The sequence below is a fragment of the Palaemon carinicauda genome, chromosome 1 (assembly GCF_036898095.1).
Source record: "Palaemon carinicauda isolate YSFRI2023 chromosome 1, ASM3689809v2, whole genome shotgun sequence".
NCBI lineage: Eukaryota > Metazoa > Arthropoda > Malacostraca > Decapoda > Palaemonidae > Palaemon > Palaemon carinicauda.
Genome location: NC_090725.1, coordinates 19496419 through 19508918, shown reverse-complemented (window position 1 = coordinate 19508918; position 12500 = coordinate 19496419). Strand labels below are relative to the sequence as shown.

Sequence of the window (12500 nt, the reverse complement as noted above, 5' to 3'; positions counted from 1 at the left end):
AACTGAACACGACCTGCCTCTCTCGAGAGGGCTACGATCTCACTAACCCTGGCCCCGGACGCGAGTGCAAATAGGAAAATAACTTTTTGCGTTAAATCCTTTAACGCACATTCTTCATTGCTCAACAGGGAGGCGAAATGAAGAACTTTGTCTAAAGACCATGAAATGGGCTTTGGAGGTGCTGAAGGTCTGAGCCTAGCGCAGGCTTTCGGAACTTTATTAAAGATCTCGTTACCTAGGTCGATCTGGAAGGCAAATAAAATGGGTCTCATCAAAGCCGATTTACATACTGAAATCGTGTTAGCTGCCAATCCTTGGCCATGGAGGTGGATGAAGAAAGATAAGCAGAAGTCTGTTGAGATCTCCTGCGGATTCTTTGCCTTTACAAAGGCCACCCACTTTCTCCAAGATGACTCATATTGCCTTCTAGTCGATTTGCACTTGTATTCCTCTAGGAAGTCTATGCTAGCTCTCGAAATCCCGAAACGCTTTCTCACCGCTAGGGCGAGAAAATCATGAGCTGCAGGGTCTGGGTTTTCTGTAATGAAGCGCAGACAGTCGACTTCTGGACTCGCTGGGTCAGATCTGGATGTGGTAGCGGCACGAACTTCATCTGTAGTTCCAACGCCAAGGGGAACCACATACTGTTCGCCCACTAGTGGGCCACTATTGCCGCTACCCCCCTTGAAGGATCTCAGTTTGTTGAGGACCCTCAACAGAAGGTTGTGAGGAGGGAACAGATAAATCCTGGACCACCTGTTCCAGTCGAGGGACATTGCGTCCACTGCTTCCGCTAAGGGGTCCTCGTACGGGGACACGTACAGGGGCAACTTCTTGTTGTCTTTCGTCGCAAAGAGGTCTATTTGCAGTTCTGGGACTTGATTCAGAATGAAGGAAAATGATCCTGCGTCTAAGGACCATTCCGACTCTATCGGTGTGAACCTGGATAGAGCGTCCGCTGTCACATTGCGGACTCCTTGAAGGTGAACTGCCGACAGGTACCACTTCTTCTTTTCTGCCAATCGGAAAATGGCTAACATCACTTGGTTGAGAGGTGGTGACCTCGACCCTTGTCGATTCAAACATCTCACAACCACCTCGCTGTCTGTCACCAATCTTATGTGGATCGAGTGACGCAGGGAGACTTTCTTTAAGGTAAGGAGCACTGCCATAGCTTCTAGAAAGTTTATATGAAAGGTCCTGAATAGCTTGGACCAAGTCCCCTGGACTTTTTTCCGATGAGAGTGACCTCCCCATCCCTCCTTTGAGGCGTCTGAGTGAATCGTCATCGACGGGGGAGGTGGCTGAAGAAGAACCGACTTCTTTAGATGTCTGGCTTGGGACCAAGGTCTGAGAAGAGTACGTAGCCGAGGCGGCACTGGTCTTCTCAGGTCTCTTCGCGCGTTTGATGCATACCTTCTCCAAACTCCGGTTGCATCCTTTAGCTGTGCTCTTAGCACTGGGTCTGTCACTGAAGCAAACTGGAGAGAGCCTAGTACCCTCTCCTGTTCGCGTCTTGATATCCTTTTGGAATCTAGAAGTCTCTTGACAGAGCCCGCTATCTCCTTCCTTTTCTTCATTGGGATGGAGAAACTGTGTGACAAAAGGTCCCAGTGGATTCCCAGCCACTGGAACTTTTGGGATGGAGAAAGTCGAGACTTTTTCTTGTTGATCTTGAAGCCTAGGTACTCTAGGAACTGGATCACCTGACTGGAAGCTTGTAAGCATTCGGTCTCGGATGCTGCCCACACCAGCCAGTCGTCCAGGTAGGCTACTACCTGAATTCCCTTTAGGCGTAATTGTTTGAGAGCTGCGCTCGCAAGCTTCGTGAAAATCCTTGGGGCTATGTTTAGCCCGAATGGCATGGCTCTGAAGGCGTACAGTTTCCGTTGTAGCCTGAACCCTAGGTAGGGGGAGAGTCGACGGCTGATTGGGATGTGCCAATAGGCGTCTGACAAGTCTATAGAGACTGAGTATGCCCTCTTGGGCAGTAAGGTCCTTATGTGTTGCAGTGTTAGCATCTTGAATTTGCAATTCACTATGAACTTGTTGAGTGGTGACAAGTCCAGAATGACTCTGAGCTTTTCCGAGTCTTTCTTGGGAACACAAAACAGCCTCCCTTGGAATTTGATGGACTTCACCTTTCGGATCACATTTTTCTCCAACAGTTCTTGAACGTACTCCTCCAAAATGGGGGTGGAGTGTTGGAAAAACCGAAGGCATGGGGGTGGAGTGCTGTACCAGCTCCAACCCAGTCCATTCTTGAGTAGGCTTTGGGCCCAGGGATCGAAGGTCCAGCGATCCCAAAATTTCATTAGTCTCCCTCCTACCGGTATCGTTTCACTTGGACTGCCGTCCTGAGGTCTTGCCTCCTTGACCACGACCACCTCTGAATCCCCTTCCCCTTGAGGGGCGCCTAGACGAGCCTCTGGCTGCTCCTCTAGGCTTTGCACGAAAGGAAGAAGACTGTCCTTCGAACGTTGGGGTGAATGTGGTTGACTGACCTGGCACAGCCTGGGGTACCCACTGAAAAGTAGTCGGGGTTTGTGCCACCATCTGGGGCACTGGAGGCAAAGGCAATTGCAGTTGCTGTTGCTGTCTATAAGGCTTGGCTGGCCGAGATGGTAGCCTAGTCCTCATATTCTTCCTCTTTGGTTGAGGACCCTCATCCGGGGAAGATTTTCTTTTGATAGCCAGGCCCCACTTCTGGAGAAGGTTTCTATTCTCCACGGCGGCCTTATCAACAACCTCTTTGACCACATCGGTAGGGAAAAGGTCTTTTCCCCAAATGTTGGAGGATATTAACTTCCTTGGCTCGTGTCTCACCGAAGCCCCGGTGAACACGAACTCCCTGCAAGCTCTCCTTGCCTTGACGAAGCCATAAAGGTCCTTCGTCACTGTGGCTAGGTGAGACTTAGCCACAACCATGAACATTTCATGGACCTTAGGGTCACTTGCCATCGTCTCAAGAGTAGTCTGATGAGACATTGAGGCAGCCAGTCTTTCTTTTGTCTCGAACTCTCTTCGTAAAAGAAATTCGGACAACTTGGGGAGGTCCTCGCCGAATTGCCGTCCGGCAATATCAGCCTCCAACTTTCCCACTGAGAATGTCAGATGGACATCCTTCCAGTCCTTGTGGTCCATAGGCAGAGCCAGCGACAAGGGTTTACACTCCTCCAGGGAGGGGCAAGGCTTGCCGGCCTCGATTGCCTTTAGGACAGCCGCAAACCCTTTTTGTAAAAAGGGGAAGGCTCTATCAGAAGAGGACACAAAAGAAGGGAGCTTCTTGCTCAATGCTGCTACCTTCGAATTCGAGAAGCCCCTCTCTTTCATCGAGGATGAAAGTAGGGCTTGAGCCTTAGCATGGTCCATAATAATGACCTCTTTCGGCTCTGTCTCCTCCCTTGAAGCTGGTTCTTTTCTCAGCCGGACATAGCAGTCCGGATATGATGCCTTGCTGGGCCAGAATTCTACTTCCTCTAGGAGAACTGAACCCAGCTTATCCGAAATGACGATCTTACCAGTCGTCATTGGCATGTGCTCAGCATACCTCCATGGGTTAGCATCTGAGCATATGGGAAGGTCTTTCACATTGAGCTTTTTCCGGGGCCCATGTGATTCTGCTAGGGACTGCATACGCAGTTCCATTGCAGCCGCCTTCTCCTGATTCTCCTTCTGCATTTGTTGGATCATTCCAACAATCGAAGAGAGGGCCTGTCCCAGTTCTACTGGGAGACCAGCGGATGTTGAGGGGATGGGCTCCGGCATCTGAACCGGAGTAGCCGACACCTCGTCGACCCCATCCTCTGCGACATCCGGGGGTTTGAACTTGATCCTGACCTTCTGCCAGGAGGTCTTCTTCCAAACCTTCGTCCACATCAGACATCCTGTCACACAACTGGATGTCTTGCATCGCATCTGCGACTTCCTCGTCCACCTGGACTAGGTCTTGGGGGATCTCCTCTTGAGGCTGGGGAATCACTGCTTCAGCTGATGCCTGGGGAAAAAGATACGCCCTCATCTTCTCACTAGGAAGATAAGGGCCAGAGGTGTTCTTCTTGAAGCCCCTTACCCAAGTACGGAGCTTTTCCCTAGCTATATCCCTTGATTCCGTCGTTCTAGGGGAATCAAAAGCCTCAGTAATCAGGTTAGTGCATACAGTACATACCTGAGGGTCCCAATACTGGAGATCATCCTTGGAGACAGCGCATGCTGCGTGTCTCCTACAACACTCATGTCCGCAGAGGTTCCTGCTACGGACATTGCAGAAAACATTTCCGCACTTCGGAGGGTCCTCCTGTAAAGAGAAAAAATTTCCATGAGTATCAAGTGAACTATGTATCACTGGATATGCATAGTATAGCATAACAATTCATAAAGGAAAGACACATACTTGTGTTTCCCTCACAACCCATTGTTGCAGCTTTCCAGATAATAAAATCAAAATTGGTTTATCTCTACTAGAGTAACCAATGCAAGGTTTCCAGAGGAAACAGGTGGAGCTCACACCTAGGCAATGATTTTAAAATCCTGGATAATAGACGGGGAAGACTCTGCTTCCTGTCTGAGGGCAACAGCAAAGGGCTGTGCAAGAAAACACAATAGTGTTAGAAGATACAGTGCTGTACCTAAACTTTTACTATAGTTTTCTTCTTACTGTATATGCTATACAGAAGAATACTAGTACAGTATAGGAGGATGTGTGCCGGCCTGCCTTTGCCGGCCGGCACACACCACAATTAGCTTTAAAGTATACTACTTAACAGCTATAGGGCGGCAGCCTTCTGGTTCAAATGCCTGTGCCGGCGGCAGTAGCTGCCGGCCAGCAACAGCCAGTGTTGGCCGGCAATGACTGCCGGCCAGTAACTACACAAGGTAGTACCTAGCTGCCGGCCACACTCTTGGTGGCCGGCAGACAAGGACTGACATAAGCCGGCCGGCAAAGGTCCAAGACCGATGCCAGCCGGCAGCAAAAGAACCAGAAGACTACCCCTGCCCGGCTGCCGGCCTCACAGGCCGGCAGCCGGCCTCATAGGCCGGCTGCCGGGACAGGTACAGCACTAGAAGAAAATAGAATGGATGCCGGGATAGGAGTGTACACAACCCCCCAAGCCCGGCAACCGAAAGAGTGCATATAAGGAAGGGGGAGAAACTTAATTCAGGCTTCCTTGACCAATGCCGTCCGGCTCTGTCGGCAGGCATGGATGAGGGACCAAGAGAGGTCCGGGCAGCACTCGAAAACATAAGACCCTTGCCGGCCAGCATCTCAGCCGGCCGGCAATGGCCTTAGTCAATTCCACATCCCAACCTATACTAGGTCCAGAAGTAGAATGACGTACAGTACAGTAATACCCCTGCCGGCCAGCTCTGCCGGCCGGCAGGGTACAGTACAGTAATGGCAAGGCCATTACGGAGATAGAGGGGGAAGGGACAAAAGGGTCCTGCCAACCTTGCTTTAGTGACAGATCACCCGCAGCCAAGAACTCTGTCTTAGCCTAAGGGAGATCTAAGGGAAAGGGCCAGCAATACTTGCCAGCTTCCAAAGCACCAAAGCAAGGAAGGCGTTGCTATTCCCAAGGGAAGATTTTATCCTCCCCAAGAACAGCAACAGGACTTTAGTCTGGTCGATCACAAAGGGAGGAATCATACTACAGAAACCTTCGATAGTGACCTAAGGGAGCTAAGCTCCCTTTAAAAGTGTTAGGTCAGCGAGGGGAACTCTGCCCCAAGCCAGACAACACGGACCAGACTAAAAAACTCTGTTGTTCTGTCCCTCTTTGAACCAGACTCTGCTGGAACAGGAAGGTACAGTAACACCCTAGTATAGTTTATCGAAAATAAATTCGGAAAAAACCACTTAGGGATAAGCCCAAGGCTTAAACAGAGGGAAAGGGATTGCATACCTTCTCCGAAGAAAAGAAAGCAACCGGGGAGAATAATAAAGTATACTAAGGCTCCATAAGCAATTAACCTAGGCACCAAGAGAATCGATTACCTAATTCACCGAAACTCTCACGTATACAATCTTGGAAATATTCCACACAGTCTAAAATGTATAAAAAATAGCCTAAAGCTTTAATAAACTTTAATTACACTCGGAAAAACCAAAATCATGCATTAAGTACTAGGACCAAACGACTAGGCTACATGGCCTAGCGTAGGCCAGAATGGCGAATACTTCGCCAAATAATACTAAGCACGAAAGGAAATCCTATGTAACGCTAAATAGCTAAAATTTATTAAGCAAAACAACCAGGAATGTCACTCTGACTAACTAATTTATACCTAGCGAGTGACAGTGTCCAGGACACCTCTGGTAGGCTACGGCTCTTGTATCAAAGATTAATCCTATTAATCACTCAAAATTTTACCAAGAGCCTACATTTATACATAACAGACACTATACTCAACTTATCCGAGGCCAACGAAGACGGAGAAGCCATGAAAAGCTGAATAAATCCAAGATTTGCGAGAAAAACAGGAAAAAACACCGAGTTGTTAAGCTACGCAAAAAGGAATACAGATGGCGCCAGGATTGGCGCCAGGCACGCATACGAATCGGGGGATTGGGAGGCCTTGGGAGCGGCTCCCCCATTTTTCTTCCCGAATTCGTATCTCGTCAATCTCCCTCCTACGAGACGAATCTCTATTTAGGTAGTAGATTGCCATGTGACGTGTCTAGAATACGTCCTCTGATATGTCGCGATATCCCTTTCACGAGGGATACTCGCTCCAGGAGTTAGAATTCTGGTACCTTAAGGTAAATTCTCTGGGAATATCGCCGTAGTTGTAATATACCCTAGGAAGCTACCCTATAGGAACTTCCATCAGGACGACATGGCTTGAGCCCAAAAATATATATATATATATATATATATATAATCTATTTGTTGATATATGTACATATATTTCTCAAGAGGGATTTATAGAAGTTCAAGCGATCTGGCCAGGGACTGACCTCATCACTTTGGGCTTGATGCAGTTATAACACTGACTCATCACTTCATGAATGAAATTATAAATCATCGTCATCATTTCATCAAACCTAATTATAGGCTTGAATCCTGAATGGCTTAGATGTATTCTAACTTTCATTTTAGAATGATTTATTCCTAAGGCAAAGTGAATTCAGTATTAAGTGGTATTTAAGGCTACATGTTAAGATTTTGAGCCTTGCTTCAGGTGTTTTGTATGTATGTATGTATATATATATATATATATATATATATATATATATATATATATATATATATATATATATATATATATGTATATATATATATATATATATATATATATATATATATATATATATATATATATATATATATATATGTGTGTGTGTGTTTGTATATATTTTTTGTGTAATTTTTAATAATGATATATTTTCCAATCTGTAGATAGTCTTTCGTGCAGACATTTTGTGCAAAGTTTAGCTTGCTAAGAAAGCTATTTGGAAGAATGTTAAGTCGAAGAGAGAGTAAAGAAAAAAACGATAAGTAAAGAAAACTCACCTCGTGTACCCAAGTGATCTTATAATGCTTGGGATTCGCCTCAACACGACACTCGAAGAAAATATCAGTCCCTTCCTTCACTGACTTCGGACTGAGGCCCAATCCCATCAGTAGCTCGACTTTTGGAACATCTGTTTTAAAGATAATAATTTATTGACAATTTAGTAAACGTAAATGTAGCATTCGAATTTAATTTTATTTCAAAAATGAAATAGCTTAGAAATATTTAAAAATAATGTCTGATCAAATCTAACCTGATTGTTTTGTTTTCAGTTTTGTGCTTCTTATTTTAAATATATTTTTTGGTGTGTTTGGTTTTGTGCTTTTTTGTTTTGAATGTAAATGTTGTGCTGCCAGTGAAAGAAAGTTGTGTACAGTCTCTTTAAAAACAAGTTTGAATGAGCTCCTTGTCTTTCCATTTATATGATTTTCTTTGTCAAAGGGCAATGCGGAACGGCGTTCCAGTTGAAATGGCAATAAGGAATCAATATCCGAATGCTTAGCGTTTAATGTGAAAAGTTAGTTCTACTTAATAGAACAGGGGCTTCATTACTTTAATATGAAATCTTATGGTTAATATGATCACATGAAGCCATTTCATTTGAATAGCAATCTAGTGGAACAGCTGTTATGCACATAAACCATACGAGATTTATTTTCGAACGTAAAATAGGGAGTCATTAATTTCAACAACGATAATGAATACCATTGCGTAGAGAATTCAATTTACGGAGAAAGGTATTTTTAGCTTAATTTTCAAATATGAAACCAATAGAGTAATCAGCAAAATATAGCCGATCAAAGTGGAATTGTTTTAACAATTAGTCTGATAGTTATGGAAATTTGTTAACCGTGCAGATTTTGATATGCACCATGTAATTTTTCTTTGTAAGGTTATATTTATGTTAAAGATGATGCATCAATTACGAACAATATCTAAATTTTTCATAAATCATAGATGGAAGAATGAATGTATGGAATTTGAGTCACATACTCGTTGTTGGGCCTAGGGAGCCCACTCAGGACGGAGAAAACACCACAGTTACTCTTTAAAGGTAAGACTACAATGAAGTTTGACAAGCAGATGGAAGAAAGGCATAGAAAATAAGGTGGAAAGCTAGAAAGTGGTGCAGCGTGGCAAAGACCCTTTAGTAATGGCTTTGGGGCATTGCGTGATGTGCACTGGCGGCACTACCCTCCTACATGGAGAAATCTTAGATACTTATTCATGGCAGGATCATAAAATAACGCCATGGACTGCTTAATCTATTTACCCTGGTGACCCCACTGGCAATCAACATAAATATCGTTTTATCTTGAATCTCGAAAAGTTACGCATATTGACTTCTAAGAGGAGTTTATTTTAATCCCACTTTTCTACTGAAGATTTTTGTTTTAATCTTTTCTGTTTTTATTTAGTTTTGCAACTGTGTATTCAAGCTATATTTGTGGAAAAAATATATCATTAATAATATTGTTACCTTCATTTTAAGAGATAGTTTTATTTGCTGCTATGTATTTCTTTTTCATTGAATATGTGACTACTGTTGGGAATATGGGTTTAGTAAACCTATGTGACTCCCGGTGGCTTGAGCAATTCGCAAGAGGGCGTAGAGGTTATTTTTTTTATTTATTTTTTCATCTTGGAGGATCATCAAAATTATTGCTGTTGGCCACAAATGAAGGCTCCTGAAAAATATACACGGCATTTCACCCAAAAAATGGTTCTAATCCATCAATAGTTGCTAATTTGAGATTGTCATGATAACAGACACCTTAGATATTTATACTAATAAGGGTAGCAGTGGTTGGGACGATTACTGTCGTAGTTTCAAGATTTTTTTTTACTTAATTTGTTCCCGCAGATATATTGCTATTGTCGAAGGCTTATTACATCTTGGGATGTTATAATTTTGAGTTCCCTGACCAGACGAAACACGCTTTCTTTTGTCTGTTAATTTTGATATTTTTATTACTTCAGCCAACGAAGTTGGGAGGCGGTTATGTTTCACCCGTTTGTCCGTTTGTCTGTTTATTTGTTAGTGAACAACTTCCTGGCCACAATTTTACTTGTAAAGTAGTGAAACTTCCAGAAATCAATTGTTATGTTGAGACGTGGAAGTGATTCAATTTTGAAAGTCCTAGGTCAAAGGTGAAGGTCAAGCAAAAGATGGACTGAATTAACCCTAACTTTAACCGAAGTTAACACATAGTTGTCTCACAAACTTCAAAAATGTCTACGGTCTAAATTGATTCTGGGAAAGCCAAGCTAGTTCGAAAAATAAGCTGCCGTGCGTAGGTCTGCACTCTCGGGGTGCTTTTCTAGTTTCAAAAGAGATTAATATTGCTCTTTTGTTGTTTAAATTTTGATATGCTTCCTTTACTATTGTTTCACCCTTAACGCAGTGTTGCAGCATCTTTTTTAAAGACCTTATTGGATGTTATCAATTATAATAGTCATACTAATAAGCGACTAATTTTTCGTCATATTATATTTAGAATTATGTAGAACCATCGATGGCTAGCTCATAGGTCTTTGGAAATTCTACATAGATACATTCAGATATACTGCTAGTACAGTTGGCTGCATTAATTCCGATACGCTGACGTCTCCTTAGCTTCCAGTGATGTGTACCGGAATAAAAGAAGCCAGCTGTACAAAGACTAGGGGATTTTGTTTTATTATTTGGATAATCTTAGTAATAGCAAGAGCAAAATTAGTTCTATTCAGAATGCCCTCTGTGCAATGACTTCATCTTGCACACATCTGCGTACATATAAATATTATACATATATATATATATATATATATATATATATATATATATATATATATATATATGTATATATACATATATACATACATACACACAGTATATGTATATATACTGTATATATATATATATATATATATATATATATATATATATATATATATTATATATATATATATATATATATATATATATATAAATATATATATATATATATATATATATATATATTTATATATATATATATATACATATATATATATACATACATACATACACAAAGTATATGTATATGTATATATATACTATATATATATATAATATATATATATATATATATATATATATATATATATATGTATATATATATATATATATATATATATATATATATATTATGTGTGTGTGTGTGAGTGTTTATGCACATAACACCATAACGTATACACACAAACACTTATAAATACACACACACACACACACACACATATATATATATATATATATATATATATATATATATATATATATATATATATATATATATATATATATAAAAGTGATACCTCGGTACTCGACCATAATCCGTTCGAGATCCGTGTTCGACCTCCGATTTGTTCGAGTACCGAATTTTTTTTCCCCATAAGAAATAATGGTATATATTCTATTCCGTTCCCAAGCACTCGAACAGGCCCAAAATATTAATAAAACGTGTACCTAAACAACAATAATTATCTAAATGTGTATGAAATTGGTCAGAAAATCCTATAAAACAATTTTAAACCATTTACTGTACTAAAATAAAACAATTTTAAACCATTTTCTGTACTGTAGTGAACATACCTTTGAGCAGCGGTTCGATGGCATACAGGGATGGATGTGGAGAGGATGGAAGGGGGAGGTTACTGCTTGGAAGGAGAGTCCCCTTCCATGATGTGGCGGGGTAGTTCTCCTTCAGGAGTTGTTTCTCTCTCCAATGAAAGGGTGGGCAGATCTATTTCAGGGGTTTCTTCTCTTCTTTGTCTCTTCTTTGGAGGAGAAACAGGCTTTGATGTAGCAGCTTTCTTTTCTTTTGTGAAAAACTGGTCTATTGTTAATTGTTTCTTCCTCCTCTGCAGTATTCTTCGAAAATGATACATGACACTATCATTAAACATATGCACTGCCCGGTTTGCTACTGCAATTTCTGGGTGGTATTTTTCAGCAAAAGCCTGCACATCTGCCCACTTGGAACAAATTTCATTGATGAGAGAACTTGGAACATCCTCCCTTACCTCATCCTCTTCTGAAGATTCCTGCTCCACAATCAGATCCTGCTGCTGTTGTTGTTGCAGGTGCAACAATTCCTCCACAGTCAACTCGGTAGAATGGCTTTCTACAAGCTCATCAATATCATCCTTGTCGACCTCAAGCCCCAAACTCCTGCCCATGACAACAATTTCCTCAACGACATCAGTGTCATCAGAAATTACAGGGGTAGCAGTGCTTGGACCCGCCTCTGGTTGGAAACCTTCAAACTCCCTCTCTGTGACACATGATGGCCACAGCTTACGCCAGGCAGAGTTCAATGTCCTATAGGTCACACCTCGCCAAGCTTGGTCAATCATGTTAACAGAGTTGAGGATGCTGAAGTGTTCCTTCCAGAATTCCTTTAGGGTCAACTTCGTGTCACTGGTCACTTCAAAACACTTTCTGAAAAGGGCCTTGGTATAGAGTTTTTTGAAGTTTGAAATGACCTGTTGGTCCATGGGCTGGAGTATGGGAGTAGTATTGGGGGGCAAGAATTTGATTTTGATAAAGCTGTATTCTTCTTTCAAGTCATCCTCGAGACCTGGAGGATGTGCAGGAGCATTGTCCATAACCAGAAGACATTTCATTGGCAAGCTCTTTTCAATGAGGTAAGCCTTAACCTGGGGGGCAAACACTTCGTTTATCCACTCAGTAAAGAATTGTCTTGTGACCCAAGATTTAGTGTTCGAGCGCCACATAACTGGTAGTGCACTTTTACAAATATTATTTCGTTTGAACACCCGGGGGTTGTCCGAGTGGTACACTAACAAGGGTTTGATCTTGCAATCGCCACTTGCATTTGCACACAGCAACAATGTTAGCCTATCTTTCATTGGCTTGTGACCTGGCATCTTCGTCTCGTCCTTGGTAATGTACGTATTGGCTGGCATTTTCTTCCAAAATAACCCAGTCTCATCACAATTAA

The 12500-nt window shown here is 42.1% G+C and overlaps 1 protein-coding gene across 1 annotated transcript in view; it reads right to left on the bottom strand.

Annotated features, from left to right (window-relative positions):
• The window catches only part of LOC137623469 (uncharacterized), an 802186-nt gene that overhangs the window by 153909 nt on the left and 635777 nt on the right, over window positions 1–12500 (bottom strand). Inside the window, 1 exon segment of the mRNA XM_068354607.1 lies at window positions 7515–7645. Within this exon segment, the coding sequence (XP_068210708.1) occupies window positions 7515–7645 (131 nt within the window).